The sequence below is a fragment of the Candoia aspera genome, chromosome 17, assembly GCF_035149785.1.
Source record: "Candoia aspera isolate rCanAsp1 chromosome 17, rCanAsp1.hap2, whole genome shotgun sequence".
In the NCBI taxonomy this organism is placed as follows: Eukaryota; Metazoa; Chordata; class Lepidosauria; order Squamata; family Boidae; genus Candoia; species Candoia aspera.
Genome location: NC_086169.1, coordinates 7,794,975 through 7,816,004, shown reverse-complemented (window position 1 = coordinate 7,816,004; position 21,030 = coordinate 7,794,975). Strand labels below are relative to the sequence as shown.

Here is a 21,030-nt window from a genome sequence, read left to right as displayed (position 1 = left end):
CCGTCCCGGAGAAGGTCCATCCACATGGTCAGTAAGAGTCGACCCCAACTTGATGGCGCTTAATCATCAATCAAACCATCAAACCATCCGGCACCAGAAACTCTGGGTTGGAGATGCAACGATTTCTACTTGCAGCTGGAGAGGAGGGAGAGAGTCTCGCAATCCTGCTGGAAAGCACCTGGGAGAATCGAGCCGCGAACAGCCGCCTTCGGGCTGGAAACAGAGCGCTTCTCCAGGCCGGGCCATAATTCTTCACCCCCCCGTGAGTCTCTGAGAGTCTCGCCTATTTCTGCCTTCCTCTCAGATTTACAGTCCAACGGCCCTTTGAGATCCAGGGCCAGCTGAGAGCGCAGCAAGGACAGCAGAGCAGGGAAAGACATGTGTGAATCAGAGAGAAGGTGACAACCGCAGGACCCCGCTGGGGTGGGGGGACGCGAGGCTGTTCCAAGGCTGCCCAGACTGTTTGGCCGCCTAGCCCTCCGGCAAGGTGACGCAACCACCTCGGGCAGCATTTCTATTGGCTTTCTGTTCGGCCCCAGGAACTGACCAGATCTGTGAACCTGGCACAGGACGGTGTTTCGGTTCCAGAACGGAAGTGGTGCTCACCTGGGACCCCGGTCAGCTTTTCAACAGCTGCATTCACACAATCCATTTCATCTGGTTATTGAATTAACCCATCTCCTGGGTTCGCACGTTACCGCGGGCTGCAGCATAACTGAATGGCCTCGGTGAGCCCAAGATGCAGAGCCAGAAGAAGGCTAACCAAGATTAACACCAACCAAGCTTTGTGTGAATTAAATCACGGGCGAGGTTGAACAGATTGGGTGAACACTGACCTTGCAAAATAAAGAAGAGAACTTTATCTCTGCTTATGGGCACACAAACATGCTGAGCTCAAAACAGCCGTTTTTGAGGGTTTGAGGCCTGGGGAAAAACACACTTATTTTAGATTTTAGGGGCTAGGAGGAATCTTAAGGGCGGGGAAGGAAGTAATTGAATTATTTGAAGTTTCTCACTCCAATCCTCACCCTTTAAACCTTGAAAACAAAACAAAATCATCCAGAGTCGCTGGGAGTCAGGCAGCATATAAATTCAATAAATTATTGTTATTTAATAAATTATTTAAACAAAACACATCTTTCTGGAGATGTCATCTGAGGCTCTTTCATCCTCTTCAGACACTTCCTGCTCTAAAATATCCTGCTGTTAGTAGCATTCAGGGCAACATTTGCTCCACACTTTTTTGTCCAAGTGCCACAAAAGTAGGAGGGTTACTATTATTGTTCATTTTAAAAAGATTACATTGCCTCTACCAAACCATAGAAGCAACACATAAGCAGAACTAATCTTGCTTTCTGTAATCTGCTTGAAGTATATACTTCTTTAAAAATAATCTCCTTGGCCAATTGTTTGGTACCTTGGGTGGCTGATGACACTCAACAGGGATTAATATCCAACTATTTTAGTAGTCCAAGTACAACAAGGGAACAAACGTCTTTCAATTTCTCAGTATTCCCTCCATTCAAAACACTCCCATTGAAATACAGAATATTCAAAACCTTCTGAAGAGCATTCCAAGTGGGACTGTTTTGTTCTGAGCTCTGACATGTGATGGCAGGGCTGGCTATGGCAAGTTTCTTGAAGACCCCCAGTTAGGACTCCCAACTAGCAAAACCCTCTTCTTTGCCATCATACACTAGTAATCTGCACTCCAGCGTGCTTAAGAGACACTTGCAATCTCTCCAACATGATACACTCAGCAATAATATTCCCACATAGCTTCCTCAGTGACACTGCCCTCTCCAAAAGAAAACTGCAAAAGGGGGAGGACAGCACAACCTCTTTTAATAGATGGCAACAGGGGTGGTATCTGACTGGGAGAGATGGCCCTTGTGCCCCTTCTTTGCAGCGTGCTTCAGGGTCTTGGCATAATAGGGCTCATTAAAGACTTCCCAGTTCTCACTGCCAGCCCCTTGTCTCATTAAAATGGATTGGGCTGTCAGCCCCAATATGCAAGTGGCTTCACCAGTAATGCAGGAGCGGGGGGGGGGGGGGCAATCAAAGGAGGGGGGCTGTGGAGGAGAAGCAGAAGGAAGGATGCAGTCGGCCCCTGGATTTTGCTTGCTCTGATGCCATACACCCCTCCAGGGAGGGGGGGCTGCAACAGGGGAAATGTGCAGGCCTCCATGGTCCAGAGGGAAACAGGCGACTCTTTGTCCAATGTCTCCCCACAGCCTGGCTTTTGGTGAAGCACCGTGCTGCATGAAAATGTCCCAAAGAGGCCCAATCAGTGGGGACAAAGCGTAGGGGTTTTGCCACAGGCCTGTTACATCCTGGGCTGGGCTCATACACTCGCTAAGCTGGGCTCAGGTGAGTTCGGGGGGCTGGTGGTTAAGCATGGGTCCAGCCCTGGTCTCAGCAGCTTGTGGGAAGCAGGCCCTGCCGCATAGCCAGGATGTGATGCATTTATTTAGGTTCAGGGTATTATCTGAACACAATTGCTGCAGCGGGCTAATTTGGGCCTTCACATATGGAGCACATACGCTGTTTCTTGTCCACTGTGTTTTTGGGAAGCCGAACAGGTGCTCTAGGGTGAGTTTCGGGAATGCTGATGGGCACGTACTCAAGGAAGCACTAAAGCAGTTTAAAAGTCCAGAGCATGGCAACACAGGCATGATGGGGGCAGCGGGTTATGCATGCATGACCCTGCTGCGTGGCCAGTTCGCTTCCGGGTACAATTCAAGGTGCTGGTTATCACCTCCAAGGCACAGGGCCTGGCTATTTGAGGGACTGCCTATCCCCAGCTGTCTCTGCTGACCTGGTTTGCTCCCACGGGTGAGTATGCTCTGAAGAACACCATCTTGCGGGACCCAGGAAGTGGGCCGACTCCAGCGTTTCTCAACCTTGGCAACTTTAAGACGTGTGGACATGCTGGCTGGGGAATTTTGGGAGTTGCAATCCACACGTCTTAAAACTGCCAAGGTTGAGAACACTGGCCTACTCTGTTGTAGCACCATAGAGAGTCAGGAAGATGACCTTGATGGAAATAGGCAAGAACCATTCCCTAGGCAAAAGGGGCCAAAGCATTCTTTAAATCCAGAGCGAACGGATGACATTTGGAAGCGGCCCAGGCAGATGCCTCCCTGATTCCAGGAGTTTAAAAAGCTGCAAGTTAGAGGGCAGGTCCAGGACCATCACAAGATCCTGTTATTGCAGCCAATCTAATAAAAGTGGTTTTAGTCTTCCTCTGGAGCTGATTTCCTGGTCTGGTCTACCCAGTGGGGCTGACACACCTGCCCTTTGGAACGCTATCCGCCCCCCGGGATTCATGTGAGATTTAATTCAGGAAATTATGGAAGACCTCATTGCTCTCCCAGGCTTTGGGGATGTGGTGCCTGGGGCCTCTTTTTGGTGTTTTGTTTTATTGGGTTTTTTTTGTATTTTGCTCTTCTGGTCTGCTGTATTCTTCTTTATATGCTGGTTGTTTTTAGTTGTAAGCTACCCAGAGTCATTTGGGAGTTGGGTAGCCTGTAAATTAAATAAATAAGATTAAAAATCCCAGCCGCTTTGCTACTATGTCCCTGATTTTTTTATGGAGCGTGCAGTTAGTGACTGGCCAGCCACCACTTTCTTCTCTGTCCCAACCTGGGTCCAGATCAAGCTCACCCATTTTGGCATCCTCAGATTCACAGAGCATCCGAAGGTGACCAAAACGTTAACGCAACAAAAGCTTTGGAATTTCAGCACCATGGCGAGGTCTTTCCCACATCCTCCAGGAAAGGGAATTCTTTGAGCCGGTGTTTTTCTTGCGTCCACACAGCATTTTCCTGGGACAGAGACTCCTACACAAGGGAGCATGGCTTGCTATCAAGGAAGGCTCTAGCACAGTGTTTCTCAACCTTGACAGCTTCAAGACGTGTGGATTTCAACTCCCAGAATTCCCCAGCCAGCTAGCACAAGGCTGCCATGCAATTTTTATCTGCATGATGCTGCTGCTCAGATGCTAGAGCCCAAGGGTGCCATCCACCCAACATGCTTAGCTGTGGAAATAATTCAGTGTACTGTGCAAAAGCCTAATGAAGGTTAATTCATAACTGAATGGGCTGGGTTTCCCTCACACACACACACACACACTCACACACACGCACCCTAACCAAGGCTAAAACTAACCAAGCTTAGCGTATTTCACAAATGCAGCTGCCAAGTCTTTAATTGACTTGGTTAAGCACAAACCCACTTGTGTTTTTAATGCCCCTGGAAGGTTGTCTGGAGTAGATTGAAAACCTGGTGAGGTGGGATTGGTGGGGGGAAGCGTGGCTTCTTCCTGTGGATTAAAAGTTTCCCTACTTCATTTTACTGCATACCTTGTCAGCAGATTAAGATAAATCATGTTGTAATTAAAAATCAAACCTCTGGGCTCCATTATACAATACCTGTGAATATCAGGTGATGGGACTGATACCATGGGAGTGCGGTGAGTGTTACATCCTCTCTCTACACATTTACTAGAGGCTGCTGCTAGGTCATTTTTGTTTTCCTGAAGACAGTTATCAAGCCCTGTCTAGCAGGCAACCCCAAATCTGCCCGTATCGTGCTAATTCTGGGCAGGAGCAGACTGAACGCCAGCAAGGGATGATGGCCAACAACGCGCCTTTGGGTCAGGCTGTGCAAATTGATTTGACAGGAAATGTTGAGACAAGAAATGAAAGAAATGAATGGAGCTGATTTGGCCAATCAGTCTGATTCTGAAAAAGGTGTTCTGGTGCAAGCACAAGAGCCACTGAACCATCCGGCTGTTCTGACGTTCCAGATGGTTTGGGTGATTGGATCAACGGATCAGTTCAATTCGTTGGGGAAACCTGCCTGCCCTTGGATTCAGTCTCAGTGCTGAATCTGTGTAGACTCCTTAGGACAGCCTCACCCAGGCCTGTGGCCTCCCGTCGCCTCCAGGCAGGCCAGCTTGAAATATAGCGTGCCTACGCCTCTTGCCATTCCCAAGACCTCCCTGGGATAGAGGGCCCCTATTTTCCAGAGGGGGCACCATCAGCCCAAGTGATTTCATCCCCCCAGCCACCTGCAATTCCCCTGACCCGTCAAGGAGGCAACTGCCCGTTATGAACAAAGCTAAAGAACTTGATGAGGTAAATTAAGCTTTGGTGGACAAAAGACAGCTGCCTCCTGCCTCCCTTTCCCGGGAAGGCCTGCCCTCTGCGGGGGAGATAGGCTGGGCTCCCAAGTAAACTGTGATCAAATCCTACCACCCAGTTGCTGGTGCTGCTCTGTCCTCCTATCTGAGAATGGATGCTTGGGTTCTCCAGTGGATTTGTCTTCGAAACTCCCTTTTTAACATCTAGGTTTGGCTCCAGATGCTTCTCTTTGGGGTAGTGGTTTCCTACCCAGCTGAATTTTGCCTTCCCCTAAAAAGAAAACATGTTTCTAGTCCTCGCTGTTTGGAATAAAGGCCCAGTTTAAATGGGGCGTCAGAAACTGCCTTGAACCAACTCCATTTAACTTAGCCAAGTCTATTCTGGTCTCTGCAGGTAGCAGCTCCTAAGTGTGACTTTTTCTGGGCTTGGAAGCTAAGCAGGGTGGAACCTGGTTTGTCCTGGGTGGGAGGCTAGGCTGGGAAGTTGAAAAAACAATCAGGAGAGATAATAGCAATTCAGATGCATGTTACGGTCAAGGAAAAAAAAAAGCAGGGATCAAGCTCAACATGGAGGAGACTTCTAGTTTTCCTTTGACTGATAAAGCCCCTGAAGGTTTTACCAAAAAATTTCCACCCCCCACCCCCTATATACACCCACCAGCCCTCCTTGGAAATGGCAATGATTCAATTTTACAAACTGTTTAAACTGGGCTAAACCGTTTAAATTTAAACTCCCAGCACCCTTGAGACACCCATCACCTGTCAAATAAATCTGTAATTTTAATTCACCATTCTTCCTATAAAAGCAAAGTAAAAGGTAAAGGTTCCCCTGCCCAGTCGTGTCCGACTCTAGGGGGCGGTGCTCATCTCTGTTTTGTGGCCGAAGAGCCAGCGTTGTCCGAAGACGCTTCTGCAGTCATGTGGCCGGCATGACACACACGGAACGCCATTACCTGCCCACCGAAGCGGTACCTATTAATCAACTCACATTTGCATGCTTTCAAATTGCTAGGTTTTTAAATTTAAATTTAGGTTTTTAAAGAACATTTATTTATTTTTCAAATTTCTATCACCGCCCATCTCTCCCGAAAAGGGGACTCTGGAGAAAAGGGGAATTGCTATAAAAGCATTCTCTAAGTAATTGTTTTCTGCACCAAATCCTCAAGGACCTTTGGCACACTTACGTCACACAGGGGGAAAAAATATCCGTAAAGATGGTTTAAAACACACTGAATGTTTCAGGCCCTCCCATTCCAGGACGATACCGTGCTTTGAAGCCTTCTTGGAAAACGACCGTTTTCGGAATAACTTAAAAAGGGCGGGTCCTGGCTGGCACACGCGCAGACGGAAGGTATCGAAACGCAGAGGTACAGTAGTGGGGGTGGCATGTTCAGGAATCCTGGCCCTCGCATTACGACCTAACCGGCCTCCCACCTTCTCCCCAAGGCGTCTGCCGCACCCAGGCGGTGGTTTGAGGAGGGCCGCATCCCTGCCCATCCGTCACCATCTCAGAACAGCTCAGCCTTCTCATCGGCTGCTGCCCACAGAGACAACGTTAAAGTCCAGCCTACAGCACTGGGTGTCGCTCATACTTTAACCTTTAGATTTTGAGCTTCTTGCAAAAGCTCTAATCTTGTTTCATTGCCGATGGCAATTTGCACGATGCCGCACGCTTGGGGAGAGCGACAAAAAACATTCCTTCTCAACCAGCTCCCTAAGTGTTGCTTCTGGTTTGCAATACGGAGCCCGAGGGGTCTAAGCAATAGCTCCACACGCCCCCACCCCCATGCATAAGGGGTTTGGCTTTCGCAAGCTCCGACGCAAACTGATCTGATTCAGACTAATGCACAGATTGCCTGTAATTATCTTCCAGGTTCCTCGCTTCTCCAAATTCTCCGATGCATTTCTTCGCTCAGAAAGGATGGCAAAAAGCATTGAGGGAACTTATTAAAAAAACAACAACAATGGGGGGAGAGGAGGATAAATCACATTTAGAAATGCAGATGTGCAGGCTTGGCACATTTATCAGTATGTTTTTGGGGAGAAAGTACATTCACCATAATGTATGAGAGATTTTTTTTTTAAATCACAGAAATTTGCAGAATGGACAGAAGCAAAATTGATGGACTGCCAGGCCTACCACATCTGCTGCTTTACAGACCTTTGTTTCACCCTCTCCTTATTTTTGGTCTTTGACCATAAATAAATAAACTTTTAAACTTTGGAACCTTCTCCTTGGTTCCCAGCGATGTATATGCATTGCCAAACTCGCTTCTCCCTGGGCTCACCAGATCCCTAGGGGCTGTAATTCCGAGGGATTCCCCCCAGAGGTATCACGCCTGCAACCAGACACCGTGGGGTTTAACCCCTTTGCTGAAACCCCAAACCCAGACTGTTTCTCTTTTTAAGCTGCATTTAAGCTCTGAATGCTTGCACAGCAAGGGGGAAAAAAAGAAACCACATCAAAACATTCACTCACTAGTGAGCGAGTGAGAAATGAAAGGTCCCGGAATGCAGCTAAACAAACAAACAAATAAGTAACACTCTGCATAAAAGACGTGTTGGGGGCAAATGTACAAACACTTAAAATCATTATTGTTGTTAGGGTGATGATGATGATGCAGACACATCCAGAATACAAACCTATGTTTTGTGGCTGGAATTGCACAGATCTTCTTTCCCTGATCAGGGTCTACACACATGGTCTGTTCCTGGCAATTTTGCCTTCTGACGTTTTTATGCCACCTTCTTTCTTTGCTCTCTTATCACAGTAACTCCGTTCACATCAGCCTCCCCGCCTTGACAAACCTGGTGGTCTTTGGATACTGAAGAGCGCAGCTCCCATGACTCCCAGCTGACTGAGTAGGCCGGCTTAGAGCAATGAGGTTGGGGTCCAAGAGAGGGCCTCTGGGGGGGCGGGGGAGACGGGCACAGGAAGGGGGCAACCTGGTGGAAGGCCATGGCGGCGCCTGTTCCTTTTGCTCCGACTGCTCCTTGAGGATCTGTCCTCAGGTGCATCCATGGATGCCCAGAGATGGTGTGTGGCATGAATGGGTAGCTTTTTTACAGGAAGTGCTGCCCATGCCTTTGGAAATGAAGCGGGGGGATCCCTAACCCACGCTGAGGATTTCTCCTACCCCACCCTCCGCTTCCCCAGGAATCTGCAATGTAGGCAGGCAGAAAAAGTCAGATAAAAGAGCTTGCCCTGAAAACTTGCATTTGCAGAACCCAACCCTTCAGCTGCTTCTTAACAAGGGTCCGTTCCACGGATCTAGTTCTGAATCATTGCTGGTCCCGGTGGCAGAAAGACCCCCTACCCCAGAGGGGGGCTCATCCCACAGAGCCCTCTGGCAGGGCTGCTCAGAGACCTTGCCATCGTGCCCCTCAATGTCCAGGCTCCTGCCACCCGCCCTCCCCCCATCCTGCTACTCACGGTCATTGCACACCGGGCCGCCGTAGGAGGTCATGGTGCAATCGCAAGTGTAGCCGTCCCATTGCTGAAGGCAGACGCCCTGGTTGGCGCAGGAGTCCTCTGTACAGGTGGTGCTGGGGCCTGGGGACGGGTGGGTGGGGAGGAAGCAGGAGGCAGGATCAGAGGACAGTTCCAACCCGGGGTGCTATCGGGGCAGAACAGCAGTCAGGAAATGCAACGCAACCTTCCTGGGAATTGCAGGTCAACATTTCCAGGAGACACCAACTGGCTAACCTTTTGGTGAATCTTGGGGGCACAAATCTGGGGCCCGCTGAGCTGTATTAGGAGGGGGCGAGGGCAGCCCTAATGGCTGTGTTCACACAGCACTAAACTCCAAAGCCAGGTTAGCATAATTAAATTCCTGTCTGGATTCACGCATCTTAATTTGTGCATCGCTCCATTTTCTGACCTTGCACACCATACTGGTTCTTAAACCGATTGAACGGGCTTAGCGCATCACAGGCACCCACGCCCTCCCGCCCCTTACCATCACAGCCCCTCTCGACGTGCCCAATCCGGTGCAGGGCGTCGGCGATGAGGTCTGGGAGTCGGCCGTTGAGATCCACGGAGGCCAGGCAGCCCTGGAAACCGTCCCGAGAGGCAACGAGTTTGGGCAGGTTGTTGAACATGCTTTTGCTCAAGCCTCCGATGTACAGCTCCCCTGCAAGGACGAACACAGTTACATTAGGACCCTGGGTGCCCTGTTGCCCTCCTGCTCTTCAGTGGTTTCAAGGCTTGTGCCCGGTTCTTTCTGACACTGAATGTGGTTTTGGAGAAGAAAAAGGGACTACACATAATAGTTGCTGGGAGTCGGGCAGCATATAAATTTAGTAATTTATTACTGTTACTATTACTATTAACATCGATGTCTGTCTGTCTTCAAGTCGGCCTTGATTCCTGGCGACTGCCTGGCCAAGCCCCCTCATTCATTCTTGGCATCATTTTCAGAAGTGGTTTGTGTTGAGGTTTTCCTACTAATAGATTAAGCTACTATTATACCTAATCATTTGGCCGGGTGAAAGGTTGCAAGTGATTGTCTCCTCTCACGTGCTTCATGCAAAATAGCCTGGGGGGAGGACCTGCCCGGACTTGTTCTTCACTTCCTCTTTTTCTCTCTGCCGGCATGTAGCAAGCCAGGTAGCTCTCAATGAGAGCTAAGTCCTTTAAATGTTTTGCTTTTGTTTTTGCTTTCTGTAAATAAATTATTTTTTATAGAAATGCTTGGTGTGTGACTTTTGTTGACCTCTCCTGGGCTAAAGGCTTTCCCAGCATCTGCCAACAGGTTATGGGCCCAGTAAACAACGCAGTAAAACCCAGAAAGAAAAGAGAGATCAACTCCACACCTCATGCACAATTTAAAGGCAGGTAGCAAAGACCTGTGAAGATTTTCTTTGGAGCCACCTGGAGATTTTCCAGCAACTGCCGGTCTGCAGGACTTAGAAGCTAGCTGAGGTGACTTGCAAAAGAAGGAAGAAGCCATGGCTACCTCCCAGCCCTCAGCGATGCCTCTGGAGCGCCTATCAGAGACCAACTATTTGAATTGGGCCCTGAAGATGGAAATGTATCTTCGCAGAGAGGATCTTTGGCTGCAAATTGGTGAGCAAACCCCCCAAAATCCCAATGCTGAATGGCTGAGAAAGGATGAGCGGGCTAGAGCCACCATTATCTTGGGAGTTGAGGACAATCAGCTAGTCCACGTGCGAGGCATGCAGTCTGCAAAGCAACTTTGGGACGCTTTGAGAGACTTATATGTAAAGGCAACAGCAGGGAGTAAAGTTACTCTGACGAAAAAGCTGTACAGAGCCTACCTTGCAGAAGGAGATAGCCTTCCTGAGCACCTGCATTATATTCAGCAGCTGTTTGTTGAGTTGCAGGAGAGAGGAATGGAATTTACACCTCTCACAAAATCCTATATCCTCCTGTCCTCACTGAATGAAACGTGGGACACGCTGATTTGTACCCTGGAGGCTATGCCTGAAGCAGACCTCACCCCATCGTATGTTACACAGCGCTTACTCGCTGAATGGGAGAAGAGAGAGGAAAGATCCCCCCCCATCTCTTCTGGAAAGCTGCAAGACCAGAAAATGAGGGAAAAGAAGGGAAAGGAACCTGAGGCCACAGCGCTAGCAAGCCAGAGATGCTTCACTTGTGGTTCAGCTGGACATTTGCAAAGAGACTGTGCCATGAGACCCAAGAGTAGAAAGACAGAGCAGAAGAACACAAGGGCAACACAGAAGAAGGCTCTTCAGACAACCCAAATTGCACAGGTTGCTGAGAAGGGTAATTCTGATGTATGGGTGTTAGATTCTGGGGCCAGTTGTCATTTATGTAATTGTAAAAGCTCTTTTGTGTCACTGTCTAAAACTGAAAGACAAAGTGTATCTTTGGCTGATGGGTCTGTGACCAAAATTATGGGACAAGGTGACTTGTATTTATCCTGCTTAGAAGAAACTGTAAAAGGTGTGTTGTATGTGCCAAATTTACAATCAAACCTTTTATCTGTGGCACAATTGGCTGCAACAGGGTATATCATAACATTTAAGAAAAATGGTTGTGAGATACGTAAAAATGGGAAATTGTGTGCTACTGGTATGTTAAAAGACTCCTTGTACATTGTGCAAAATGCAAGGAAGCCAAGCTGCAAGGCTGCAGTTGGCAACACACCATATCATGACCAATGTGTACACCTGATGCACAGGAGATTTGGTCATGCTAATATCAAGTATATAGCACAAATGCCACAGCTGTGTGCTGACCTAAAGATAAAACCCTGTGATAAATACTTAGACTGTGTAGTTTGCAAAGAATGCAAAACACTAAAAGCTCCTGTGAGTAAGCACAGTGACAGAGTTACAACTAGACCTTTGGAAATTGTACACTCTGACATTATTGGTCCTTTTGCTCCAAGTCTTGGACAAGCAAGGTATGCAATGACCATCATTGATGATTTCTCAAGATACACATTTATCTACATCTTAAAACATAAAGATGAGGCATTTGAGAAATTTAAAGGTTTTGTGACATGGGCAAATGGAAAATTCCCTAGGCCTGTATCTGCACTCCAATGTGATAGAGGAGGAGAATACCTTTCTCACAAATTCAGAAGGTTCCTAGTGGAAAAAGGGATAGAACAAATACTTTCTAACCCGTACACCCCTCAGCAAAATGGTGTTGCTGAAAGAAAGGGCAGGACCTTGCAAAATGCGATGGAATGCATGTTAAAAGATTCACGATTATGTTTTACGTTCTGGGGAGAAGCTTTATCGACTGCTTGTTATGTTCAGAACAGGTTGTATAACTCTATGATTCAGGACACTCCATTCCATTTGTTTTATGGTGTGAAACCAAAGGTAAGCCATCTTAGAGTGTTTGGTAGCACTGCATGGGTTCACATTCCAAAACAGCAGAGAAGGAAAGGAGGCCCCACAACAAAGAAAGCCATCTTTGTTGGCTATGAACAAAGCCAGAGGAGCTACAGGTTCATAATGGGAGAGAAATTAATAATTAGCAAAAGCGCTTCTTTTGCTGAACAAAACTGGGGGAGATTAAATTCTAGCTCTCCAGTTGAACTGACCACAAGAGAACAGCAAGGACTTGCTGATGGTGATCTTTTGCCTGATGAGGACATTAAACCAGAAAAGCAAATTGAAGATCTGTCTGATGAGATAGATGCTTCTCAGGAAAGTGATAGGAGTCAAAATTTAAGCCCTGTATTACCTCGCAGATCTCAGAGGAGTAATAAAGGTGTTCCTCCATCACGTTTTCAGGCTGAAACAGTAAAGGCTTTTCACATATTCACAGAACCTGAGTCTTTAGAACAAGTGAATGCTTTACCACCTGAGATTGCACAAAATTGGCATTCTGCCATGCAACAGGAATTAGCATCCTTGAAGGAAAATAAAACATGGAAACTGGTAAATCTACCTCCCAATGAACGCTGTCTGGGTTGTAGGTGGGTTTTCAAACTGAAAAGGGATGCTGATGGCAAAATCCAAAAATATAAAGCAAGGTTGGTTGCAAAAGGGTTCACTCAAAGGAAAGATTTAGACTTTGACAAGACTTTTGCACCAGTTACTAAAGGTGAATCAATTAGATTACTGTTAAAAGTTGCTGCACTCAAGGGAATGTCAGTTAACCACTATGACATTCAAACTGCATTTCTCTATGGTGATTTAGACCACAGATTATACATGCAGCAACCCCCTGGCTATGAAAAAGGGGAGAATCTAGTCTGTGAACTGCAGAAGTCAATCTATGGGTTAAAACAAGCTGCTAGATCCTGGAACCAAAAAGTAGATGAAAAACTGCAGAATTTTGGTTTTGAAAAAGGAAAAGCAGATCCCTGTGTATATATGAAGAAGGACAAACAAGGCTATATGTATCTGTGCATTTATGTTGATGATTTGCTGCTATTCACATCAACAGAAAAACAAAGGCTTGATTTTGAAGCCTGCATGAAAAGCCATTTCGTATTAAAAAGCCTTGGAGTTGTGACCAATTACCTAGGTTTGGAAGTACACAGAGACAAGGATGGTAGCTTCCTGTTAAACCAACGTAGTAAAATTCAAAAGCTCCTAGAAGATTTTAATATGCAAGACTGTAAACCAGTCTCTACTCCGATGATAATAGATTTTCAGAAAGATATCGGAGAAACTCAATTAACTGAGGCAGAGAACTATAGATCTGCAATTGGAAGTTTACTGTACATTGCAAATCATTCTCGCCCAGATATCTCAAATTCTGTGGCCATTTTAAGTAGACAGGTAGAGAAGCCTACATCTACTGGAAAAGCAGCACTGAAGAGGTTAATGAGGTATTTGCAAGGAACAAAGAATTATTGCCTGAAGCTAAATGCCTCTGGAACTGAGAAATTGCAGGCTTTTGCCGATTCTGACTGGGGAGCAGATGTCAGTGACAGAAAATCCACTTCTGGGATTTTAATTCAATTTGCTGGATCTAGCTTAGGCTGGCATTCTAGAAAACAAACACTTGTTGCTCTTTCCACTGCAGAAGCAGAGTTTTATTCTCTAACACAAACCTGTAATGAGGTTACATGGTTTAAACATTTGTTAAAAGACATAGGCATGGAAGTGAACCAGCCTATAACTGTTTATGAGGATAATCAAGCTTGCATTGCTATGGCAAAATCTGAAGCCTGCAGAAGTAGAACAAAACATATCGATATTAGATATCAATATATCAAAGATATGATAAGCAAAGGAGAAATAATGTTAAAATATTGTGAATCAAAAGACATGATTGCTGATATTTTAACCAAACCTCTTCCGGTACCAAGACACAAAGAGTTGTCAGAGAAGATTGGTTTGCAACTTAATCTATAGTGTAAAAAGGGGAGTGTTGAGGTTTTCCTACTAATAGATTAAGCTACTATTATACCTAATCATTTGGCCGGGTGAAAGGTTGCAAGTGATTGTCTCCTCTCACGTGCTTCATGCAAAATAGCCTGGGGGGAGGACCTGCCCGGACTTGTTCTTCACTTCCTCTTTTTCTCTCTGCCGGCATGTAGCAAGCCAGGTAGCTCTCAATGAGAGCTAAGTCCTTTAAATGTTTTGCTTTTGTTTTTGCTTTCTGTAAATAAATTATTTTTTATAGAAATGCTTGGTGTGTGACTTTTGTTGACCTCTCCTGGGCTAAAGGCTTTCCCAGCATCTGCCAACAGTTTGCCCTTGTCTCCTTCTTCCTAAGAGGGACTGGCCCAAAGTTACCCATCGTTAGCCCTACAAGGTAGACCAGTCTAAGAAACCAATACCATTGTCCTAACAGCCAGGAACCACGCTGAGACAAGGAACTGGTCTCTAATGTTTATTGCTAGTACATAACAGGAATCCTAACAAACTGAAGAAGCGTGGGAAAAACCCAGCCATATAACCCCCAAGGGTTAAGGCGGTCCCGATCTGTGTCTCTTTGAATGGCTGACCAATTCCTCAGTGCTACACATGCGCTTGACAGTCTGGATGGGAGCCCCCTGCTCGCCATCCTTACTCATGACAACCATATAGGTCAGGCTTACTTTTACTGTAACAGTTCTAGAAGCAGGATTGTGCATGTCTGAGTGTGCTTCCCCCTCCCTCTCTTTATCTTTGTGTGAACTGGGGAGGGGCTTGTCTACGACTCAAGCCCCTCCTCTGACCACTGTGGCATTGGAATGCCCAGTCTCCCCATTTCTAGCCTGGTGCCTTCAGCCACTACCCCACACTGGCTCTCCATTTTGAACCTTACCAGCATCTAAAGCAGCATTTCCCCAAACTTTCCTGTGTTCAGATGAATTTCTACAGAATTCAAAACTGTTTTAATAGGCAATGACCTGGGCTGATTCTGAAAAAGCCATGTTGGGTCAGGCTGGCTAGTAGGGGACGGGAGACCACTGGGAGATCCCAGGGTTGCAGACTAAACTGGAAAATCCAAAAACCACCCAAGAAGAAGACGGCGAAGGAAAACCCAGGGAGCCCCCAAGGAGTCAAGCTCAATTCAAAGACGTCTTTATTAAGCAAAACCACCCTGAGTCGTCGTACGTGAGAAGGGTGGTAGAGAAATCTGACAAATAAAAACCCACTTGGAAATGATTGTAAGGTTATGCGCTTCCCGACTACGGCTTCTACAATCCCCAGCAAGCCCCCGAAGGGAAAATCTTCCTGCAGGTCCAGAAGATGTCACTCCCCACCCTGAAGAGGCAGCTTTCCTTAGACCCAAAGTGCTTTTTTTAACAGTTTATTTGGGAGCTTGTTCTCCCTTAAGGTCTGAGCACAGCTCACCGCGGTTTTGTTAAAGGTCAAAGCCCACATTTATTTTAATTATGATGTCCACAGCTTGTCTCTTGTGGTTTGGATTCCTTTGGTTTAGCTTATTGAATTACTTTTTAAAAAACCAACTGTATCAAAACTGTCACACAAGCTAATTTGAGCCCCAAAGCATGAAACTACCCCCCTCCACAGCCAAAACATTTGCCCACAGGTTGCTAGTTGACTTGGCTCAACCTTGCACAAAATGCACTCATCGTCCCAAACAGAGCGCCTTCAAATTCAGCTTCTCCATGACAGGTTAGTGCAGATACAAGGAATGCTGCCTCTGAGATCTTCGCCACAAACATTTCTATCCGCCCCATCATATTGTTTTCCCCTTGCAGTGAAGATGCCATTATTATTGTTATTATTTTTTTAACCTCTGGATCAGTTTCTCTCAACCTTGGCCACTTTAAGATGTGTGGACTTTGACTCCCAGAATTCTGGCTGGGGAATTCTGGGAGTTGGAGTCCATGCATCGTACAGTTGCTGAGGTTGAGAAACACTGGCTCAGATGACCATTGTCTGCTCCATCTTCTTGTCCTCACAAAGCATTCTCGCTTCCTACACTTCGTACACTGCTTTTTCTTCTCTAAGCTTCCTCCTCCCTCCCTTCCAGCCCCTCTCCGGCCCCACCCGGCCGCAATGCCTGTGCGCCCCTTCCTCTCCCCCCACGCCGTCTTCCCCCCCACGGCTCTTCCGCAGTCCGCTTCTCATTCATCCCCGCTCGAAGACTGGACCGCCTCAAGGCACTCCGTCCGTCCCTCTGCCGGCTCCGCTGTTCAAGCCACGCTCTTTCAGCCGAGATTCGCCCTTGACCCCGTCGCTTCTCATTCTGCTGCGCACACTTCTTAAGGGCCCCATTTTCCCTGCATGCGACTTCCTCTTGTTTCCCTGACATGCTTAACTCTGCCTTCCGTGGCAGCACCCACTTACACTCAGCCACTTTCGCTTCTTTTGAGAAGCATTTACCATTTCCCCCCCTTACAGCCCAAGCTGCAATCTTCCATAGGCCACGGTCACAGATACTGACTCCAGCCACTCGTCACGTTTTGGGTCAAGTGAAGCTTTTAGATCACGCTTTTTGGCAGGATAAAGAAGGCACGGATTAGGATACATACCACATCCCCTGCTAAAGGGAAGAACAGAACCAGTCACTTTGGGCAGAGCTGGGTCAGTGTGCCACAAACACGATCAAAGCCAGTTGCACTCCAAACTGCTCTCTGCAAACTGGGGTCTCTATTGTAGAGACTGTCTTACAAGCCAACATAGACTTGTACGCATTCTGCTAGCTTGGAATCTTGGCTTTTAGCGGGTGTGTGGGAAGCCAGGGAAGCTGCAGAGAGCTGGCAAGACTGCGCAGAGGAAGAAAGGCAACCCCGCTTTCCTTTGTTGTGCGGCCTCCTTGGCTGCTCATTTTCCCCCATTGGAAAAAGCTCTACGGGAGGACCGGGGTTTTCCCGGAGGGCTGAATTAAAGGGTAGGAGGCCAAGGGGGCTGCAGAAGGCTGGAGAGAAGATGCAAGGAAGGAAATGCTCATAATGCTGCCCGCGGCCCACTCCATAACCGGGGAAGTGCAAAACCGTATTTCCACCCTTCGCAGCCTGCCTGGCTGCCCCTCTTTCCCCAACAGAGAAGTCACCCAAGGCTTTCCTTTGGACCGTGCAAGGCAGGGAGGCTGAAGGCCACCAGAAAGAGGATTCCACCATGAAAGACACTCGGTGGCCATCTCATCACTATAGACATTGTGAGAAGAAGAGACTCCATCCATCCGTGAGAAGTTCACCCAGATGTCAGGGTCGGGAGATACTTTGGAGGTCATCTCGTCCAATCCCTTGCCCAAACACAGAAATCCACTACCACAGTATTCTCAAGAGGTGGCCCTCCAGCATCTCCTTCAATCATCTATAACCTCCTTAGACAGTTGGCTTCATTCATGAAGGGCTCTTACTGTTAGAGATACCTTCTTGATGCCCACCTGAAATCTATTTCCTTGCATTTTAAGCCTTTGTGTCCTGTCTCCTGGGCAACCACAAACAATTCTGCCCCACCGTCTACACGACAGATACTTGAAGGCAGCCATCACGTCACTCCGCAGTCCCCAAAGCCTCCAACAGCTCCTCACAGGATCTCCAGGCCCCGCATTATCTTGTTGCCCTCCGCTATACACACTTGTTTATCCATGGCTGCCTTCAAAGGCAGTGTCCAGAAATGGATACAGCATCCTAGATGAGAGTTAACCCCCGCAGAATAGAGCGGAACAATAACTTCTCCTGAACTTGACCCCAGACTTCTCCTGGAGCAGCCAAGGGTTGCCTGAGCTTTTGCTGCAGCTGCATCATTGTTGGTTCAGCTTGTGACCTACAACCCCCAGACCCTTTCGCATACGTTCCTGCCCAGTATGGTCTCTCCAGTCCTCTCCTCATGCCTCTCCTCTTTCCCACCCACATGAAGGACCTTGCATTTGTCCCTGTTGATTCATCCTGTCAGTTTCCACCATTCTTCCAGTTTCTCAAGATCTTCCTGAATTCTGATAGCGTCCTTTAAGGTGTTTGGTATCCCCTGTATCTTTGAGTCTCTGCAAATTTGGTGATCCTAATTTCCAACCCTTCATTGAGTCATATATAAATATGTCACACAGTACAGGACGTAGAACGGAGACATACAATGTATCACTTGCTACCCCTTTCCAGCCAGATACACAATTTTCTTCCTTCAGATTGACTGAGAACTGGTAGGAAAAAAAACTAGGATAATTTTTCTGCAGGGCTGGATCAGATAAGCCAGGACAGATGCTGTGAGTGGCATCAAACATCTGGGCTAAATAAATGCACTTAGGAGCAGGTCTGTTTTGGAGACCGCAGACCACGATCCGAATAATCAAATACAATATCGTTTTCCAGAAATGAAAAATAAAAAAATACGGCGATGAAAACTAATTGATTAAATAAGTCCTAGCCCCACCACTTTTTTGGCAGCATATCTTTCTTCCCAAGCCTTGCACTTAAGAGCTACCCCTGATTTTTTGGCCACTGATTTTATACCTGAGTTTGGTATTCTTTTCCTGAAAGCCCAAATGTCGCTTCCTGGTGCCTTAACAGGAAACTGCAGCTTTAACCACCTTAATAGGTTCCACATAGGTTGGCACTCCCTGTCCCCAGCTTATGGGCACTGTAGTTCTGATAGGCTAGTTGGGAATGCTAGGAGTTGCCCCTTCAGCACCCTGGAGGATCCCCCGTTGGGGAAAGTTTGTGGCTCACCTTTGAGGTCCAAGTTGCGGGCTCCATTGGAGTGCTGTGTGACGGTGCGCGAGTCGATCTTCAGTGTGTGGACATTGCTAGTGTCGCGGGACACAATGACGTTGTGCCACTGGTTGTCGTTCACTGGCTTGTCCGAATTCCCCTTCATCAGCGATGGCCCATTGCCCAGATCGAAAACGTAGTGGATGTACCTACAGTGTGGCCAAAACGGAAGGAATCAGGAAACAAAAGGAGAGATTCAATTGCAACCTTCCAGCCCAAATTAGAACATGGGCAAGAGGCGACTCACACCAGCAGCCAAGCTAGGCCATCCAGAGAAAGGCAGCTGACCAAGGTGGAGAATTCCATTCCAATTCCTCACCAAATATTTGAATAAATACTTCCATTTTTAAAATTATTTTGGCCTCCAAGGGCTGAACCTGGCAAGGCAGGAACCAGCAGTGCCCCAGATAGGAGAGCAAACAGGCCGACCCAGATCAGGCATCTTTCAAGGGCACCAAGAGAACAGCCTCGCAGCCATCAGCTCCAAAGGGCAGGAGGAAAAGTTTAAACTCTGAAGCCTGGACCTCAGCAAAGACAGGGGCCTCTCGGCATGCCAATCGTCTCAGGTGGATAAGGTGGCCTTCCCTGCTGCAACAGGAGAACTGAGGGCTGGACGGGGGACGGAGTGGCTGGAGAGCCAAGACGGGCTGCCAAAGCTCAGTGTGAGGACTGGCTGATGCAGGGAGGCGCTGCAATTCTGGGATGGCAATTTGATCAGGATTACTTTTTTTTTTAATGCAAAAAGGAGGGAGGGAGGGAGGGGAGGGAGGGACAAATGGAAGGAAGGAAGGAAGGAAGGAAGGAAGGAAGGAGGGAGGGAGGGAGGGAGGGAGGGAAGATGCTTCATGAAAGCAGAATTTGTGACTGACCAAACAAGCGAGAAAGGATGGAACAGAATCTTCTCTCGGTGGGGAAATGGCTGTGGGGGAAGGAAGATTCTGCCCTGAGGTGGGACTAACACCGCAATATGGTGGACAACACAGAGTGACCGTTCCAGGCTGAAACGCGCTGGGCTTCTCTGGCACAGAAGAGGGGCTGGGGCAAGGCCCTCCCAGCCAGGGCTAGGCGGACCTTGATGGCGAGATGCCGGCAGGCCTGGGAGCCTCACCCTTTGACGAGCTCCACCACAATGAAGTCATTGCCGTTGCCGCTGTTGAAGAGGATGAGACCGTCGGTGGCCGTGGTCTTGAACTGGAAGAAGAGGTGCATGGAGGCGTAGGCTTGCAGCGTGGCCAGTGCCAGGTAGCTGGACTTGCTTTTGAAGGTGACGGGGTCAGCGATGATGCTGCGGAGGCCGAAGCGGGCATTCAGCTCGCAGTAGCTGATGTCCCCGTTCTTGCAGAGGTCCATGTAGGGCAACCCATTGAAGACCAGGCTGCTTAGGTGGCCGATGAAGTTGGAGGGCACCACGGAAATGAACCGCCGTTCCGTCATGATGCCCGTCTCGATGTTGTGGAATTCCAGGCGGGTGTGGGCGCCTGCCATCTGACCTGCTTGGGCCAAGCAAAGGGCAGGAGGGCAAGACATTAACCTCATGCCAAGTGGATGGCCAGCAAGGTCTCAGAGTGAGAGATTGTGCACAGTGGGCATCCAGAAAACAGGCTAAATCAGGAACCGGGTTGCGGATGCTGCATGAATCCGGTGCTTTCAAAAACCTGGCAAAGCCCCCCCACACACACCACTACCTTAGCTATGCTTCTATTTCCAGCTTCCCTTCTCTGTAGCCTTTTCACCACTCCAAATCCAGATCTGTAACAGCTTCCGCTGTTCTTGTGGGCTGGATTTGCAGGCATAACCTGATCACTGAATTAAACCTGTTTGCTGGCTCTGGACAATCTGGTAATTCACATATGGACTAAATAGGTGGATCTGTACAACATGCCAACCCACAACGCAGCAAACCAGGTTTTGCATGTTGCAGAATGGCATCTGGACTAGAATCCAGCTGTTTTGTTTACACTCCTGGATTGCTTGTCCTGAATCTCCCCCTACTGGCCAAAGCGGGTTATTTGTTTATGGTACTCAGTCAGGAAAGAAAAGGACCCATTTCCAAGATTGCTTGCTGCCCTCTTGTGGCAGAAAGGAAGAATGGCAAAGGTATGCTTTTCACTCCCAGGTAGGAATAGAGCTGTGTTAGTCTACAGTGGTCCCCAAAGAGGAGTTCCATTTCCCCTTCTCCAACTGCACGTTTTATTACAAGGCAGAAGCATTTGCGAGCAGCAGCTCACCTCTTCTGATGCAGAGGGTGGCCTTAACCCAGGGGAAAGGAAGGCATCTATAGTCGGAAGAGCGGGCAAAACAGTGGGACCT

At 47.8% G+C, this 21,030-nt stretch overlaps 1 protein-coding gene across 11 annotated transcripts in view; it reads right to left on the bottom strand.

Moving 5' to 3' along the window:
* NRXN2 (neurexin 2) overlaps positions 1-21,030 on the bottom strand; it is a 326,517-nt gene that overhangs the window by 140,712 nt on the left and 164,775 nt on the right. For 9 of the 11 annotated variants that reach the window (XM_063316920.1, XM_063316927.1, XM_063316923.1 and 6 more), the window contains 4 exons: positions 19,829-20,213; positions 18,679-18,869; positions 9,106-9,279; positions 8,580-8,699 (listed from right to left, as the gene is read on the bottom strand). In XM_063316920.1, coding sequence (XP_063172990.1) covers positions 8,580-8,699; positions 9,106-9,279; positions 18,679-18,869; positions 19,829-20,213 — 870 coding nt within the window. The remainder of the gene's footprint in view (positions 1-8,579; positions 8,700-9,105; positions 9,280-18,678; positions 18,870-19,828; positions 20,214-21,030) is intronic. The other 2 variants (XM_063316922.1, XM_063316928.1) reach the window with 1 other exon arrangement.